The sequence below is a fragment of the Notolabrus celidotus genome, chromosome 6, assembly GCF_009762535.1.
Source record: "Notolabrus celidotus isolate fNotCel1 chromosome 6, fNotCel1.pri, whole genome shotgun sequence".
In the NCBI taxonomy this organism is placed as follows: domain Eukaryota; kingdom Metazoa; phylum Chordata; class Actinopteri; order Labriformes; family Labridae; genus Notolabrus; species Notolabrus celidotus.
The window spans coordinates 129,511-147,268 of record NC_048277.1 but is presented as its reverse complement, the minus strand read 5'-3'; the positions used below and the strand labels follow the sequence as shown (position 1 = coordinate 147,268).

The window sequence follows — 17,758 nt, the reverse complement described above, 5'->3', positions numbered from 1 at the left end:
CTGACTCTCTGAGGTTGAATGTGAGAGACATGATGGAGAATCGCTCTGAGCTCATCTTTGTTCTTCAGGGTCTGAACGACTCTCTGACAAACCGTCAGATCTACTTCTCCTTTGCTCTCCTGTCGTATCTTTGCACCATCTTTGTTAACCTGACCCTCATCGTGGTGGTCTGCCTGGAGAAGTCGCTTCATGAGCCCCTGTACGTCTTCCTGTGTAACCTTTGTGTTAACGGGATCTGCGGAGCATCCAGCTTCTACCCAAAGCTTCTCCACGACCTCCTGGCTGACTCTCATGTCATCACGTACGCCAGCTGTCTGACTCAGATCTTTGTGGTTTATGGTTACGTGTTTGTTGAGTTCACCAGTCTGACTATCATGGCGTACGACCGCTACCTGGCCATCTGCAAGCCGCTGCAGTACCACACACTGATGACGGCACAGCGAGTGGCTCAACTGCTGCTGCTCACCTGGAGCTTCTCGCTGCTGGAGATTTCCGTGGGCATTGCCCTGACTGCCCGCCTGCCGCTCTGTGGACGCCACATCCCCAAGATCTTCTGCACCAACTGGGAGGTGGTGAAGCTTTCGTGCTCAGACACCACGGTCAACAACATCTATGGCTTTGTGCTCATGTTCTCACACATCTCTCAGACTGTACTCATCCTGGTGTCCTACACACACCTGGTCCACGCCTCGCTGCACATGCAATCCAACCGCAGGAAGTTCATACAGACGTGTGTGCCGCACCTCATCACACTGCTCGTCTTCACCGGCTCACTGCTGTTTGACGTCATGTACTCTCGTTACAGCGGCAGCAGCACGCTGCAGACGCTGCACAACATGCTGGCTGCAGAGTTCCTGGTGGTTCCGCCCCTCGTTAACCCCATCATCTACGGCATCAACCTGCATCAGATCCGCTCCAAGATGCTCCACTACTTCACACACAAACCACAGACTGTAAGACCACATCCATGAAAAACAAGATCACTATGAAAACAATCTACTGACACTTCCTCTCAACTCTCCTGACTGAGAGCATTTCTGTTTCAACTTTCCTCCTGAGGACTGAAATGAAAGCAAAATATGAAACCAGGTCTTTAGTCCTACTTCATGTTTGACCAGAGCTCTAAAGCAGACAGAGGGTTCCTGTGGAGATGAAGAACGTTTAGTTTGCTGTCTGCTTGAGTTCTGAAAGTTGTGTGTTGTTGTATTTTGGCCAGGACTTCTTTGTAAAAGAGGTTTTGTATCTCAGCGGGAAAATTCCTGATCAATGAAGCTTAAATAAAAAATCAAGCTGTAACATTTAAATCAGAAACAATCCAAGTAAAGGAGAAATATTCTCCTTATAATGAACCAGTGAAAACGTGACGCCTCATGAAAGCTGCAAAAAGAAAAATCTGAAACAGATTAACAAGTAAAAGTATAAACCAATGTTTGGTCATTTAAATGCACAAAAACAAAGACTGATGACTTCTTTAGATTCCACTAAGTTATAGAAACACCACGACACAGAGGAAACTAAATCTATCGTGGAACATGCTTGTTCACAAAATTCAAACATGTTTGAGAACGTTTTTAAGAAAATACTGTTTAAAGCTATGGTAGTCACAGAAAACTAGCATGAATTTGAATGTAGCACTTCCTCAGGACTCCGTCTAAGATCTTTGAAGAGTTAATTTCTCTTGGTGAATAAAGTGAAACAAAGTGAGGCAACATGAAAAAACAAACACGCCAAAGTTTCAGACTTTATTGGTGGATTGTCGAAGGAACCACAGTTACAGCAGTCCTCATGTTCACCGCTCTGTTCTCCATTCAAACAACTAAAACACGTTTTACCCACTTTACAGTGACCCCTGAACACATCACGGCTTCTGTGCAACCTGAACGTCACATAAATATCTTTTTACGGTAACAGTATAAAAATAAACATCCTCAACATTCAGCCCAACATCAAAACACAAAGAACACACACATCTGACTCCCTGTTTGGTTAAAGGGACATTCCTGTTTTTTATATGGAAGTTTGTTCAGGACAAAACTACTAACTGAACAGATGACTGCACTAAAGAGCAAACAAACAAACAAACAATAACTAAAGTACCTGTAAAAACTGAAAACTGTAATTGAACCTGCACATTTCGTTTCTTTTAATTCTCTTTGGTTGATGAAATGTTTGTTCTATGATTTTTATAGAGTCACAAAAAAAATAAAATTAAACATGAACGCATACAATTAATCAGAGAGACAGAAGGTTTTTGGTATCTGCGTAAATGAAATGATTGTGACTGTAGAGATGAAAATAAGTGTTTTTATAAAGTATTCAGATATTCTGTTTGTTACAGCAAACATCTCCACACTCTTCTTCTTTGGTTTACACTTTGATTAACGTCACTCTTAAATTAAAAATAAAGGTTTGTTTGATAGGGCAGAGGATTAAATATCTGAAGTCTTCATATTATCAGAATGAAGCTCTGCCTGTTAGCTCTGCTTCAGAACAGAGGTTACGGAGTGTGCTCAGTCTGCCTGTTAGCTCTGCTTCAGAACAAGCAGTTTGTCCTGGTGTGGAGCTGATGAGCTGAAAGTTATTTATGAAACATACTCAAAGTCTAATTTTACAAGAAGCTCCACGTTCCTTATTTTAGTGCAGGAAGCTGCTCCTCTGATTTTCTCCTTCAAAATAAAATACTTTTTCCTCTTATGTTCACGACTCCTCTCTTAATATGATGACTCCTTTAACAGTAGACTAAATACTCGTAGACATACGTCTTTCTCCTCCTCATATTAAGACTGTTCTTATAAATTAAGGACTTGATGACTTCTATAACATCACTCAAACACCCCGCTGTAGGTCAGCATGTGGGGGAGCTTGTTTTGTTTGGGATGATTCGTTAAAACTGAGAGAAAGATAAAAACCTCTCAAACAAACAAACAAACAAACAAACAGCTATGAGGCCTGAAACAGGCAGCAGGGAGTTCCTGTAACAATAATAACAAAGTGATGAAAATTTTTCTTATGAAGAAATCTTAAAGTAAAGACTCTAAAAGGGTTTTTTTCTTCTTCTCTTCTCCTCCATGAAAATACTTTTATGTTCCCGCACACGCTCAGTCTCAGCACTGCCCTTTTTACCCATCATGCTCTCTGCTGAGTGATAGAGGATGGAGGACACAACAGTTCAGGTCGGGTTTGGACTCAGGGAGGCAGCAGTTGGGTCTAAGAGGACCGACTCGTCTACAAGCAAGACAGGATGTGATGTCATCAACAGGAATCAGCTGTGGGCTGAAGGGACAGGGTACACGAGAGGCGGAGCTAGACACAGCCACGAATCAGGTTGTTCCTCTAAGGCTCCAGGAAGTCATCAAGCAGAGCAGTGGTGACCTTCCTCAGCTCCTCCTCCAGACGGGACACCTCACTGCAACAGACACACACTGATGATGTCACTGATGATGTCACATTAAATGCTCCTTCGGGACGTATCCACAGCAACACAGAGGTGATAAGTCAAACTGTGTGTGTGTGTGTGTGTGTGTGTGTGTGTGTCAGTCAGCTGACCTGTTCCCCGGCGTTGCGCAGTACTCTGTGTATAATTTGATTTTGGGTTCGGTACCGTTGGTTCTCAGCGTGGCCACGACGCCGTTCTGCAGTGTGAACGTGATCATGTGACTGTTTCTGGTCACAGGAAGAACCTCCACAGGAAACAGGAACTCACAGGCTGTAATGATGTCATTTTAACTGTGTGAGACTCTGCATCAAGTTTGGCTCTAAGTCAGAAGAACATTACGTCAGCTCTTATTCTGAAGGCAGGATTTCAGCCATGTAAAGTTAGCTGTTATTCAAAAGGCAGGATTTCAGCCATGTAAAGTTAGCTCTTATTCTGAAGGCAGGATTTCAGCCATGTAAAGTTAGCTCTTATTCTGAAGGCAGGATTTCAGCCATGTAAAGTTAGCTCTTATTCTGAAGGCAGGATTTCACCCATGTAAAGCTAGCTCTTATTCTGAAGGCAGGATTTCAGCCATGTAAAGTCAGCTCTTATTCTGAAGGCAGGATTTCAGCCATGTAAAGTCAGCTCTTATTCTGAAGGCAGGATGTCAGCCATGTAAAGTCAGCTCTTATTCTGAAGGCAGGATGTCAGCCATGTAAAGTCAGCTCTTATTCTGAAGGCAGGATTTCAGCCATGTAAAGTTAGCTCTTATTCTGAAGGCAGGATTTCAGCCATGTAAAGCTAGCTCTTATTCTGAAGGCAGGATTTCAGCCATGTAAAGTTAGCTCTTATTCTGAAGGCAGGATTTCAGCCATGTAAAGTTAGCTCTTATTCTGAAGGCAGGATTTCAGCCATGTAAAGTCAGCTCTTCCCATAGGAAAAGAAATTTAGAGAGGAGATCTCAAAAGTGTCTCATTTATGTCTCCTAGACAACAATGAGATCTGTTTGAAAGCAAAATGAGACTATAGCTTATGTCCCCTGATTCTCATTCTTGCCTCCAGAAAAAAAGTTTCAAAAAGTCTCAGCTTCGTCTCCCTTTCAGTTCAAAAGGAGACCTCGTCAAAATCTGAAATGATTCTCAGGTATTTCTCAAGTGTTGTGACTCCTTTAGAGCTCAGGTGGAGAAACCAGGGAGCTCTCTCAATTGTCTCAATCTAACCTCATCCATTTGTTTTTGTCAGACTCAGTTTTTGTGTCTCAAGCTGAGCTCAGATGGAGCAAAGAAAGAGCCTGAGCTTGTCTTTTCATGAACATTTATAGTGTCCTGCAAAATTAAGATTTGAATGTAATCGTCCAACAGTTCAGGTCGGGTTTGGACTCAGGGAGGCAGCAGTTGGGTCTAAGTGGACCGACTCGTCTACAAGCAAGACAGGATGTGATGTCATCAACAGGAATCAGCTGTGGGCTGAAGGGACAGGGTACATGACAGAGGCGGAGCTAGACACAGCCACGAATCAGGTTGTTCCTCTCAGGCTCCAGGAAGTCATCAAGCAGAGCAGCGGTGACCTTCCTCAGCTCCTCCTCCAGACGGGACACCTCACTGCAACAGACACACACTGATGATGTCACTGATGATGTCACATTAAATGCTCCTTCGGGACGTATCCACAGCAACACAGAGGTGATAAGTCAAACTGTGTGTGTGTGTGTGTGTGTGTGTGTGTGTGTGTGTGTGTGTGTGTGTGTGTGTGTGTGTGTGTCAGTCAGCTGACCTGTTCCCCGGCGTTGCGCAGTACTCTGTGTATAATTTGATTTTGGGTTCGGTACCGTTGGTTCTCAGCGTGGCCACGACGCCGTTCTGCAGTGTGAACTTGATCATGTGACTGTTTCTGGTCACAGGAAGAACCTCCACAGGAAACAGGAACTCACAGGCTGTAATGATGTCATTTTAACTGTGTGAGACTCTGCATCAAGTTTGGCTCTAAGTCAGAAGAACATTACGTCAGCTCTTATTCTGAAGGCAGGATTTCAGCCATGTAAAGTTAGCTGTTATTCTGAAGGCAGGATTTCAGCCATGTAAAGTTAGCTCTTATTCTGAAGGCAGGATTTCAGCCATGTAATGTGTGCTCTTATTCTGAAGGCAGGATGTCAGCCATGTAAAGTCAGCTCTTATTCTGAAGGCAGGATGTCAGCCATGTAATGTGTGCTCTTATTCTGAAGGCAGGATTTCAGCCATGTAAAGTCAGCTCTTATTCTGAAGGCAGGATTTCAGCCATGTAAAGTTAGCTCTTATTCTGAAGGCAGGATTTCAGCCATGTAAAGTCAGCTCTTCCCATAGGAAAAGAAATTTAGAGAGGAGATCTCAAAAGTGTTTCATTTATGTCTCCTATAGACAACAATGAGATCTGTTTGAAAGCAAAATGAGACTATAGCTTATGTCTCCTGATTCTCTTCTTGCCTCCAGAAAAAAAGTTTCAAAAAGTCTCAGCTTCGTCTCCCTTTCAGTTCAAAAGGAGACCTCGTCAAAATCTGAAATGATTCTCAGGTATTTCTCAAGTGTTGTGACTCCTTTAGAGCTCAGGTGGAGAAACCAGGGAGCTCTCTCAATTGTCTCAGTCTAACCTCATCCATTTGTTTTTGTCAGACTCAGCTTTTGTGTCTCAAGCTGAGCTCAGATGGAGCAAAGAAAGAGCCTGAGCTCGTCTTTTCATGAACATTTATAGTGTCCTGCAAAATTAAGATTTGAATGTAATCGTCCACAAAGTTACAATTCTCATTAAAACATTTGAACCATTTGCAAGATCAGCTATTTAGATGTGAAATGATCTCTTCTTTGACTTCACAATATGGTCCTTTCTTTACAAGTCTGTTTGGAACAAAACAACTTCACAAAGATTTAGTGGATTTGAGAGAAATTGCAAAATATAGAGATTTCATACCAGGTATGACCGACCATTTATTTAAAATATGGACCGCAAAAGAGCTGACCAGATTTAGCCAGATTATTACAACTCAAGAGATTGATTGGCAGAAGCACTGGTGGCCTAGTGGTCTAAGCGGCTCACATACAGAGGCTACAGTCCTCGTCGCAGGGGTCGCTGGTTCGATTCCTTGCCGGTCAACCATTTCCTGCATGCCTTCCCCTGCTCACCACTCCCCACATTTCCTGTCTCTCTTCAGCTGTCCTGTCAAATAATGGCCAAAAATATATTTTAAAAAATAGAAGAAAATTCGCCATTAATGAGATCTCTCATTGAAGAATAAGACTCATGTCATGGTCTCAACTACTTCTCCTAGTGAATTTTAGGAGAAACTAATGAGAAATGAATGATAACAATTTGAAACTTGAATGAGGCTGAAGTGAGAATCTCAATTTGGTCTCCGGAGACTTAGAAGAGAAAGCCCTGAGCAGTAAAATTTTCCTCTGGGTTATTCTGAAGGCAGGTTTTAGGTGATCTGAACTTCAAGTTGTGTGTTTGAAGCCTTCACTGTTTGCAGGTTTTATTATGAAAACAAAAACAACTTAATAAAGTACTCGTGAGACGGAGCATGACTCCATGACTTCCTCTTCATCAGGACTGAAACAAACCGTGTGGTTTCTTACTGATCTGAGGTTGGGCTGGCTGCTGTCGCATACCGTTCTTACGTCTCTGACGTGGACAATGTGGACATCACCGCACGCCTTCGGGTACAAACTGTTGCCGTCAAAGTTTTGTATCTGGCTGAAGATCCCATGGATGGTGGGGGGCTCGTTACAGACCACATATGAGGTTTTAGACAGGTGATGGCCGTACCTGCAGACAGGAAGTCACAATCAGCTGTCAGGGAAACACTCTGTGGCGTTGATTCTGATCCAACCTCAGGACCAGGACATGATGATGACACGCTCTGAGGACGCAGCCTCACTTTGGCTTTCAAACTGTCCCTCACAAGCTCTCCCCTCGTCTCCGGAGGACCAATCACTGCTGGATGCTGACTGCAACCCAAGTTCATAACAACAACAAATACTGACAGAGCTGCAGGTTTCAGGCCACAGACCCCATCCCCTGAGTGTTTACTCATCCAGCTACTGACTGAGACCGAGGAACAGGTCCTGAGGGGGTCACACTCAGACTTCAGAGGCTGTTAACATCCTCAGTGAGCTCTTTAAAGGATCAACAACCTGAACACACAGTGACACAGTGCAGAGCTGGTGTTTGCTGCCCTCTAGTGGTGAAAGATGAGTAATAACATCATTTATTATAGAGGGGAGCACAGTAGAGGAACGCTTCCCTGCATGTTAACTCTCTGCTGATCACACTCAGCCTCCACATCGTGTTGCTGGTCCACTCTTTCACAGCAATGTCAGCTAACACGAAATCTTACGTCTGGTAGATGTTGGCGAGTTGTTGTCTCAGACTCAGGTTCTTGGTGTGGAGGTACGTCGCCATTTCAGCCACGACCACTGCTGCGCTCACGCCGTCTTTCTCAGGGACCAAACCGCCGCACAGGAAACCTGTTCACACAGAGACAGAGGACTTCAAGAGAGACCTCTTCATCCTGCAGCATTCAGACAAACCAGCAGACTGAAGCGGAGACAGGACGGTAGAGTGATCAGCTTCTCTGAGTCCAGATCATCACACACCTAACACACCTGAGAGGCAGCCATAAACCTGTGAGTCTCTAATGAGGGTTCACAGAGACTCAGAGACCTCAGCCTGACTGTGGACAGGGTCTGGACCTTTGAATAAAACACAGTAAATAGTTTGTCTGTTTACCGATCAACTGCTCGAAGGCAAAAATGACGGTGTTTCCTGTTTTGGACAGTTCATGTATCCTGTTCCCGATCCACTTAAACCCAGGAAGAGTTTCCTATTGAGCACAGACACAACAACATCATCATCATCATCATCCTCTTCCTCTTCCTCCTCCTCCTCCTCCTCATCATCACCAACGTTCTAAATTTACACCGTCAGACCTCGAAGTGGAACCCCTCAATGCAAGCAATGGCCTGCAGGATCTTGGAGGACACCATGGTGGCCAACATGTAAACTTTCTGAGAGTCTGCAGGATCCGGGTGAGCTTCCTTCCAATTAAAGAACTTCCACCAACCCAACAGAGCCGCCAGCTCGTTACCTGTGAACACCTTCCACCCCCACCTGTGAGACAGACACACACACCTCAGTAGAGGGACAGACTGTGTCTCCTACAGCTGGAGTTTCAGAGTCTGCTTGATTTAAGTGAAACAGTCTTCAGGGCCTTTGAGTAAACATCACTGACCCGTCTGATTTCTCAGCAACAGCTAAACGAATGATACACGGATTCTCAAATCATTTGTACATTTGATTTTCAAAATAAAACCAAAAATGAAAACACGAAGAATACAACTTATTTTCTCAATATTCATTTCTAAAACGAAAATGAAAACACGGATAACAACTCTATTTCCGATTTCCATATTTGTGCTCATATGAAATATGGGGAAAACGGATAATGAGAGTTTTATCTGATTTCAACATTTTCATCTGGCTGAACTTGAGTGACCCGGAAGTGAACTTTACTCAGACGTCAAGGGAAGAAGAAACAGGCTTTAGCGTGAATGTAGCACCAGTAAAAAGATGTTTTGGTATATTCATTTTATATTAATATTCAGTAATCTTTATTTACTGTAATGAAAAGCAATCTTCTGTATTACAGGATTAGTGACAAGTTATGTTCTACTGCACTGTCCAGTAGGTGGCAGCATATACTGTTTTATAGCACAAGAAAGGAAAACAAAGAGGAAGTTCCAGAAAGTAGTCCACTCGGAGCTCGTACAGCACTTTTTCGGGATGGCAAAACCTATGTAGACATTTCCACCGTGCTGCAGGAGGTCCAAACCTTTCTGTTTGTCTGTGTCCCCACAGGTACGCAATTCAACAGCACACCTCTAACGAGTAGTTCTCCACCAGAACAGATGGTGGCGGTAATACCTGTCTATGGGTAATACACTCAACCTGAATGTCAACCACAATTACAGGAGAAGAAGTAGTAATTATTGAGGTTCACCCAAGCGGCAAACTCCGGTCTCAAACGATGAAGACAATACGGAAGTGTTATAAACTGCAATACATGGAGAATCCACCTGAGGCTGGCTGCAGAAACACCGGAAACCACATAGACATGAATGGGAAAAAGATGATCTTTACAGCATTAATAAACATGTTTACAGCCTGGTTCAAAAAACAGCTTGGCCCTATGAAGCTAATCTCTCTATCGACACACACTGTACAGGGGATGAATTTTTTTTCTAACGTGACGGTTCAGAAGATATTAAGATTACCAGTTTTGCCCAAATAAGGACATGACTGACGTGACTTCTGGTCGGGAACACATAGCTGTTGGCTAAGAGGCTCACACTACGTCACACTCTGCCTGGTTGAGTTCTGCATTTCCAATATGGCTGCCGCCATCATCGATTGGCTTCAAAACAGCTCTCAGGAACAGATGGGTGACGTCACGGATCCTACGTCCATTATTTATACAGTCTATGGGTTCACCTCGGGTTGACCTCTTATTACACATGCACGGTTCACCTAAGTGACAAGTGGAGGAGAGTAGTCTTTTTTCCCCCCTGCCAGAGGTCGGAGGTGAGTTTGATTTACCATGTCTGAAAGGTTTCTTTTCTTAATGTATGTATAATTTTGCTATGCTGGGGTTTAAACAGATATGGCAAAGTTTGCTAATTTAGGCTGTTAACAGTGGGAAAATCCATCTTTCCCCCGCTGTGCGTCTAATCTTTCAAGATGGCGTGATGACTTCCTGTGACAGGCTGAGTTATTATCTGAGGGGCTCAGTGCTAGCTTGGTCTCTACCTGCAGCAGGTGTGCTTTATGAACCAGCTCTCCTCACCTCCATGCATCTGTCTCATCTTCATTGAGGATTTTTACCCCCGGTGTGCGTTAGTGACAAAGACACAACCGGGGGACGTCTGTTTAAAATTTGATGTTTGACGTTTTCGCTGCTATTACCGTGAAAAGCTCCGCGTCTACAGCTTGATTTATTCCAGTTTGGTGATACATCAGACACATTTAGTGAGTTTGGATCAACTCCTTGTTGAAAGATGCAGATGCATTTCAGAGTGCCTCTGTCGCTGCAAGGTGCATTCAGGGACCGTCATAAATGTGCAATACAGCCCTTTCATGGCATTTTTCTGTGACTCTAGAGAATTGAGATACATTCATAGAGGTCACATCAAGAATGTTTTCTTTTGACATTTTAACAGGGCCAGGCTGAATTATTTAACTTAGAATGTTTTGAGTTTCTGCCGACTAAAACCAAACAAACTATAAAGGGCTGGAAAGACTAAAACTTGACCAAAACTAACTGGCATTTTCGTCTAAAGACTGAGACTAAGACTAAATCTAAAATAACCACCACAATTAACCCTGGTTTGTCACTCTTTTTTAAAATTGGTTTAGGAATACATTTTAAAATCTTATTATGGGGATTTTCATGATGTGGTAGTCAAAGTGACAGTTACTACATGGCAGTCCCTTCCTGTTTGAGTAAATGAGTAAGTGATTAAGAAACACCATTAAATCAGCCACCCCTGTGTGAGCAATGGTCTCAGTCTGGCCACCGTTTGAAAATTGTCTTGCTCCGCCACTGTGCAGTTGGGAGAGTGCAAAAAGCGATCGATGAGGTGGTGGAGTGGGGGTTGGAGTGGGTTGTAGGTTTTCAGTGGAAAAAACATAAACTGTGATTTTCACATGGAAAAGAATAGAGGAAAGGGTGAACTGAGGATGTATGGCAGAGAATAAGAAAAGGTGGGTGCATTCAAGTTTTTAGGGGTGCTGTTTGATTCACAGTTAACATGGGCAGGTCACACAGAGAATAGAAGAAAAATGCAAAAAAGTAATGTGATGGCATGTTTGTCTGGTAGCAAGTGGGGTGCAAGCTGCTCGGCATTAAAGAGAATCTATGTGGTCTTGATAAGATCAGTGTTAGATTATGGGAGTGTGGCCTATGGGTCAGCTGCCAGGTCTCTTGAGGAGGCTGGATGTGTTACAGGCACAGGCCTTGAGAATTCATTCATTTTTAAGGTGAAGTTGTTTACATTTAGACACTGATTGATTTATTTGTTTATTTTCCAGTACGTGGCCACAACGTCTGCCGTTGTCTGTGCTGCTGCTGCTGTCTTGGCTGTTTGGCTGTCTTGGATTGTAACACTGAAATAACGTGTTTGGTTGAGGAGCACAACGGGCGACTTCACGGGACTGTGTTGGGCGACATAACTGCCCGGTGGCTTTGCTCGGGCCTCAATCGGCGCACCGTGTCAGCTGCCTGCTGGCTGGTGTTTTAAATACACTTGCAGACAAATTATGAGTTTATTTGTTTGACTTATATTCCCTGCTTTTGTTATTTTCTTTCTTGACTTATTGAGTTTGTCTTTTGATTGCTTTGATTTATTGTGTAGTATAAGTATAAGTTTGGGTTTTAGTGGTATGAGGGCTGCCATTATTGCATGACTTTAATTGTGTTTGCTGTTTCCTCCTTTTGTTTTACAGGTGCTGAGGGCCCCAGAACGGCAGCGGTTTCCTGGTGGTTGACCCCTTTTTCACTTTTGGTTTGCTGTCTCACGGGTGTTGTGTAGTTTTGGATCCCTCCCCCTTTTTGTTTCTGCTGTCGTGGTAAGCCCTAGCCCTGTCCTTATTTCCTTTTGGCAGTCCCCATACCACTGATATTTTCCTTATTTAGTCTGCTCTCATTTAGCCTGTTTTAAATAACTGTATAATAAAGTATTTTAATATTTTGAAATCACGTTCTCTTGTCCAGTGGATTAATTCGAACCGCGTGCCCCTTTTCTGTGTTTAGTTTACTTGGTTTACATCCTGGGGTGTAAGTCCCCAGGTGGCGTTGCCCGTATTTGCACATCACTGCTCGCCTTGCCACATAACCAAGAAATGTGTGTGTATGTGTGTCCTCAAGAAGTAGAGGCGGCTCAGGCCCTTTTTGTAGACGGCTTCGGTGTTCCTGATCCAGTTCAGTTTATTGTCCAAGTACACCCCCAGGCATTTGTAGTCCTCCACAATGTCCACAGTGGCCCCCTGGAAGGAAACAGGGGTCACTGGTGCCTTGTTCTTCCTCAGATCCACAATCAGCTCCTTGGTCTTTGTCACATTGAGCTGGAGGTGGTTCTGCTCGCACCATGTGACAAAGTCGCCCACTACAGCCCTGTACTCAGCCTCCTCACCCTTCCTGATGCATCCAACTACATTGGAGGACTTGTTGCCATGTCATCATGTCAAAGCACGCACAGCATCTAAAATAGACAGGAGGACAAACTCACAATAAGAAATGTGATGAAAAATAAATGTGATGATTAAATTTATACGCTGCACTAGGAAACAGAATCTCAGCTGTAGAACAATCTAAATTAGGAACACAGTTAAATGTAAACAACAGTTCTGTTAAAGTAAACACAGATGAGGTATCTGCAGGAAACTGTTTATGGGTTGCTTGGAAACGGTTCAATCTCAGTCAGGTTGGGAGCAGAAGTTGTAAGCAGAGGACCAGGTATGTTTTTTATGATTTAATTGATGTTATTTATGACTTTTTACTGTTTTATGCTGCTTGTAGATCTGTTATATGACAGTAATGTTACACTACAGGTTGGGTGTTGTGATTATATGCATCACTTGATTATCTTTGACGTTCGGCCAGCAGCCTCACAGTGATAACCCAGTCATATATCTGCTGATGTTCAGCAGCACTCTCTGTTGTGATATTTTTGAATGTTCATTGAGGTTAATTAGAAACAAAGAACTGATATTTTAGTTTAGTTACTGGTTCACCTGTGGTCAGGGATTTTAGGTCTGTTTCTCCAGCTTTGTTTGATTTATTTTAAAGAGTCAGAGTCAAACGTTTAAGATTAGCTTGAATCATTAGCTTACATCTTGTGTGTTATTTTCAAAAACAACATAGCCTGACAGTACAGACTGAAAAGTAAAAGAAAACAACAGCACGTGTATTTCTACATTCTGTTGCTAACGGAGTGTTCTGCTCTGTAATGCATCTTAATTAGGACTGGTGCAGGAGAGGATTCTCTCAGTGTTGAGGCCCAGACTGACTTTTTCATAGCACACACAGGTTGACTTTCAGCAGAGCAGCAGAGAAAGGTAAGTTGCTGGGTTCACTGCTGCATGTTTGCACACACTCATAAGCTCTGTCATCAGCGGCAGCAGCCCTGCTCCCTCGCCACGCCACACCTCAGGGCTTTGATTGATCATTGTTTATCAGCCTTGACTTTATGATTTATCAAGTCTCCTTGTGTTTATCTATTTAGCACGCTCTACTTTTATCATCTCACACTGTGTATGTTCTGCTGAATATCACACAATAAGCTTCTAGAACAACTAACTGTATTTTTAAAGATCTCATTGTTAGAGCTCAAGGACTCTCAGCTCTCCACCTTGATTCAGTATCAACCTTTTTCTTTCCCAGCATAATGAATCATCCATCTATGAGACGAAGAGCAACTAAGAAACGGAAGAAAAGGCAGAGGATGAAACCAAGAACATGTTTTGGTTTATCCAACACCCGAGAAGTCATGTCAGGCAGAAGGTAACTTTCACTTTGTTGGGGCACAGTGCAAACATGGTGTAGAGTCTGCTCAGACACTGACTCAGAAACCGACATCCAAGCTTTGACTTGTTGGGCTGTCCCCCTAGGAGGAATCGTGTTCGCCGTAAAACCAGAAACAGGAACAGCTCCAGGTCTTGGTCCTCCGGTTCAAATCCAGTCCAACCCCAGACTGAGTCAATCCTGACAACATCAGTAGAGGTGAGCTCTGGAGTGATAATGGTGGAGCTGTCTGTGTAATGTCTCGTAACAGTGATGATTATTAACAGTGACAGGGCAGTAGGCAGGGTACACCCTGGACAGGTCGCCAACCTATCACAGGGCAAACACTGAAAGACCGATAACCATTCACGTTCATGCTCACACTCACACCTACGGGCAATTTAGAGTCATCAATCAACTTGGTAAGCATATTTTTGGACTGTGGGAGGAAGCCAGAGTACCCGGAGATAACCCACGCATGCACGGAGAGCAAATGCAAACTCCACACAGTTCGGCTGGGGATTCGAACCAGGAACCTTCTAGCTGTGAGGCTACAGCGCTACCCGATATTAACAAAGTTTTGTGGTAATTCAATAACAAGCATCTGTCACATTCAAATGATGTGATAATGCTTTATTTGGCTCATACATGTGAGTTCAAAAATTTTAACTTAAAATATGCATATCTAAAGCAAACTAGCGTTCAGATTTCCAGACTTCCTTGAACGCATCAAAAATGATCAATCTGGCCTCAGACATTTTAATGGTTGTTTCTTATTTCAGCAAAGTTTTGATCCATTTCTTTTAGTGTTTTAAAAAAGATTTTGGTTTTGAGGTTGGACAAAGTGCAGCCTATGTGTGCCTCAACATTTATAACAGTGAAACTGAGACCCCTGATTGATGGGCATGCTTTGAAACAGAGCACTGGACATTCCCTTAAAGTTTACCTAAACCCCAAACCCCCTTTTTTTTAAGCTGAAAACGTTTCGTCAGCCTATTAAAATGATGGCCTAAGTCATTTTTTGACGAAAATGAGTTGGTGGCCTAAATCATCTCTTGATGATTCTGGCCACCTCTGGTAAAATCGCCTTAATCCTTAGTAGAAAGGATTATGCTCTTTATGCCCTTTAGGACAATGGCCTATGTCAAGAGGGTGATTAAGGCCTTTGAATTCCTGTCCTAAGTCAAAATTTTTGATTCTTTGGGATAAAAGCTTTCATGATGGCAGCTGCTTCAAGAAGCAGCAGAATCTATAGTGCAGAAGAAGCTCTAAACACAAACAAAACAAAATATGTTCAAACTAAGCTACGCTTGAACTTACGCACAGCTGGTGCAACCCAGTGCTGGACATGGTACATTTTGTGATTTCTCTGACCTAATCTCACCGACTCTTCTGCTTTGATTCCTCTAACAGCTAGTATTACATCAGGACATCACCAAGAGCAAGTGGCTCGACTATGGAGCTTATGTTGGCAATGAGACTCGCACCATCGAGTTCAAAGCAGGTTTAGGTGAGTTAACAACACAATACACACTGAACAGGCTAACCATGTTTAACATTTGAGTCTTTTGGTGTTTGATTGACAGTATGGGACAAGCTACTTATAAAATAGCTTAGTGAGCTATTTTAAATTAAGTCTTATTACTGTGAAACCACTCCCCAGAGAAATGTAGCATGCTAACAGCAACACTGCAAAAGTATCTTGTTCCATCAAATATGTTTTCTTTTACATTGAACCTCTAAGAGTCAAAGGCAATGCTACTTGGTATGTTTTCAGGACTGGCTGCATTATACGCTGACTGCAATTAAGGTCCCAAATTAACATGCTAGTTTTATTTGATTCTTCTTCTTACTTTGACGACCAGGATTTTCAGCTAAATGAAAAATACATCCATGGGGTAAAGTTTATCTTTTCTGAGCCAGCTTGGAAGGAGACCAGCTCTTTATGATATTAAAGGCTTGTTCGGAGTTAACAAAACTAAAAAGATTTTTGTATTCAGCTGATTAAACACTAATTTAAGCACACTTAGGAATATTGTATTCCATTTCTATCAAGTCTGTTATATTAAAACAGACGCTACTAAATTTACACACTGTACCTTTAAGTTCCTAAATAATACTTTTATTTTTAACATTCTTGTCTATAGCCTGATGGGCAAAGACTGACTTTTACATGTTCTAGTAATTCTTTTTGGTCTTACTGGCAACTTGAAATGCACCAACACTGCAGGAGAGATCAAATCAACAACATGAATTTATGGCATTTTTTGTAGTAAGAATAAACTCCTCTACCTTAGTCTGGTTTTAACTTGTTGAAAGTCAAGCTGCAGATAAGCTAATGTGTCTGATTTCTTTACTTCCTTCAGGAGGTTACATGAAGAACTTTTTCAAGGCAGATGTACTGAGATACGGTTGTGCCTTCCTGAACAGCGATGGAGGAAGTCTAGTGGTGGGAGTGAATGATGACGGCTTCGTTAGAGGGGTGCCCTTCAGCCACAAAAGCGAGGATGAGACCCGACAGCAGTTGGACATTGTGATGCTTGCCTTCACGCCTGCTCTCTTTCCCTTCAACTACAGTTTAAGTTTCCTGCCTGTGGTGAAGCCTGGACAGTCGGAGCATAACCTCAGGGTGCTGTGCCTCACTTTCAAAGCTCCTTCAGGCTCATCTGAGCCCGTCCTCTACACCTCAGGCACAGGGAGGGTGCTTATAAGACGGGACGCAAGTGTGCAGTGTCCACTGGATCTACCTGTCATCATAGAGTGGTACAGACAGGTCAGTAGTTCTTTTATATTTGTCATTTTAGAATTACATGTTTGCATGTTAATATATTGGAGCACTAACATGCTTTTTGTATTACAGAAGTTTCCTTATTTGATGACTCACTTTGTGTGTCAAGTCTTGTCCAGAGAAAACCACTTTGTGGACCACAGAAGCATGATGGATAAGATCATAGCATTGCAAAATATCAGAATGGAGTCCACAGCCAGCGTTTCCCAGACTCCTGCGAGTACTCCATATACCAGAGCAGCTAGGGGCACCGTAGGCAGGTTGAAGTCTGAAAACAGAGAGATGTGAATTCTTCTGTCACGCAAACACCAAATAAAAAACAAAGAGAAGCTTTCAGCCTCAGAACTATTACTCTCAGTAAAACTAGTTTTAACTGATGTAATCATTTATATATACTGAAGTACATGTAATATACATACTATGTAATCCTAACGGAGTGACCATCTGTGAAACAGAGCTTTATAGGTAAGAAATAATGTTAAGTGAATGGCTGGTTATGAGAATCAGAATCAGAAATACTTTACTTATCCTGGGGAGGGAAATTCATTCATTACAGAGCTCTTACAAACAGTATGAAAAAAAGTTGAAATATTAATAGAAGAAGGAATAAAATAAGATATAAATACAAACAAAATAAAAGAATACTAAATTATATAAAAAGCTCAGAATAGTTAGAATTATCTATGTACAAAAAGGCTGGGAATTAAGGAGGTGTACACAAGGATGTTAAAGTATTGCACAGTGTATTGCACGGTTATTGCTCAGTGATCAGAGGGAGGAGTTGTAGAGTCTGCTGGCCACAGGCAGGAATGACTTCCTGTGGTGTTCTGTAGTGCATTTAGGGGGGGATGAGTCATGCACTGAGTGTGCTCCTGTGATTCACCAGCACGTTGTGGAGAGGGTGGTGGATGACTCTACAGCCAGAGAGTCAAGCTCCATCCCAACAACATCACTGGCCTTGCCGATTTAA

At 42.7% G+C, this 17,758-nt stretch overlaps 3 protein-coding genes and 1 long non-coding RNA gene across 4 annotated transcripts; 2 read left to right on the top strand and 2 right to left on the bottom strand.

Moving 5' to 3' along the window:
• Positions 1-32: 32 nt before the first annotated feature.
• LOC117814724 (putative gustatory receptor clone PTE03) lies at positions 33-1,226 on the top strand. Its single transcript, XM_034686204.1, has one exon. It carries the CDS (start codon positions 33-35, stop codon positions 969-971), a length of 939 nt encoding a protein of 312 aa, XP_034542095.1. The 3' UTR covers positions 972-1,226.
• A 501-nt stretch (positions 1,227-1,727) lies between these two features.
• Positions 1,728-3,680, bottom strand: LOC117814506. The gene is made up of 2 exons (XR_004631583.1): positions 3,547-3,680; positions 1,728-3,406 (listed from the first exon to the last, which is right to left on the bottom strand). It is a non-coding gene; the product is annotated as an uncharacterized LOC117814506 (long non-coding RNA).
• Positions 3,681-4,810: 1,130 nt separating this feature from the next.
• On the bottom strand, positions 4,811-10,767 carry LOC117813865 (glucose 1,6-bisphosphate synthase-like). The gene is made up of 7 exons (XM_034684914.1): positions 10,762-10,767; positions 8,374-8,601; positions 8,174-8,267; positions 7,782-7,911; positions 7,021-7,210; positions 5,189-5,322; positions 4,811-5,016 (listed from the first exon to the last, which is right to left on the bottom strand). Exons 1-7 carry the CDS (start codon positions 10,765-10,767, stop codon positions 4,914-4,916), a joined length of 885 nt encoding a protein of 294 aa, XP_034540805.1. The 3' UTR covers positions 4,811-4,913.
• A 2,055-nt stretch (positions 10,768-12,822) lies between these two features.
• Positions 12,823-17,124, top strand: LOC117813778 (schlafen-like protein 1). The gene is made up of 7 exons (XM_034684812.1): positions 12,823-12,953; positions 13,462-13,555; positions 13,881-14,000; positions 14,108-14,219; positions 15,414-15,510; positions 16,367-16,773; positions 16,861-17,124. The coding sequence occupies exons 3-7, from the start codon at positions 13,885-13,887 to the stop codon at positions 17,074-17,076; spliced, it is 948 nt and encodes a 315-aa protein (XP_034540703.1). The 5' UTR covers positions 12,823-12,953; positions 13,462-13,555; positions 13,881-13,884; the 3' UTR covers positions 17,077-17,124.
• Positions 17,125-17,758: the final 634 nt, after the last annotated feature.

Coding starts and splice junctions, on each gene's coding strand:
- LOC117814724 (XM_034686204.1), top strand. CDS start 33: ATGGAGAATCGCTCTGAGCTCATCTTTGTTCTTCAGGGTCTGAACGAC.
- LOC117813865 (XM_034684914.1), bottom strand. Junction 7,912..8,173: donor TGCCTTCGAGCAGTTGATCG/GTAAACAGACAA, acceptor CTGTGTGAACAG/GTTTCCTGTGCGGCGGTTTG. Junction 5,323..7,020: donor GCCAGCCCAACCTCAGATCA/GTAAGAAACCAC, acceptor TTTCCTGTGGAG/GTTCTTCCTGTGACCAGAAA.
- LOC117813778 (XM_034684812.1), top strand. CDS start 13,885: ATGAATCATCCATCTATGAGACGAAGAGCAACTAAGAAACGGAAGAAA. Junction 14,001..14,107: donor GAAGTCATGTCAGGCAGAAG/GTAACTTTCACT, acceptor CTGTCCCCCTAG/GAGGAATCGTGTTCGCCGTA. Junction 15,511..16,366: donor CGAGTTCAAAGCAGGTTTAG/GTGAGTTAACAA, acceptor TACTTCCTTCAG/GAGGTTACATGAAGAACTTT.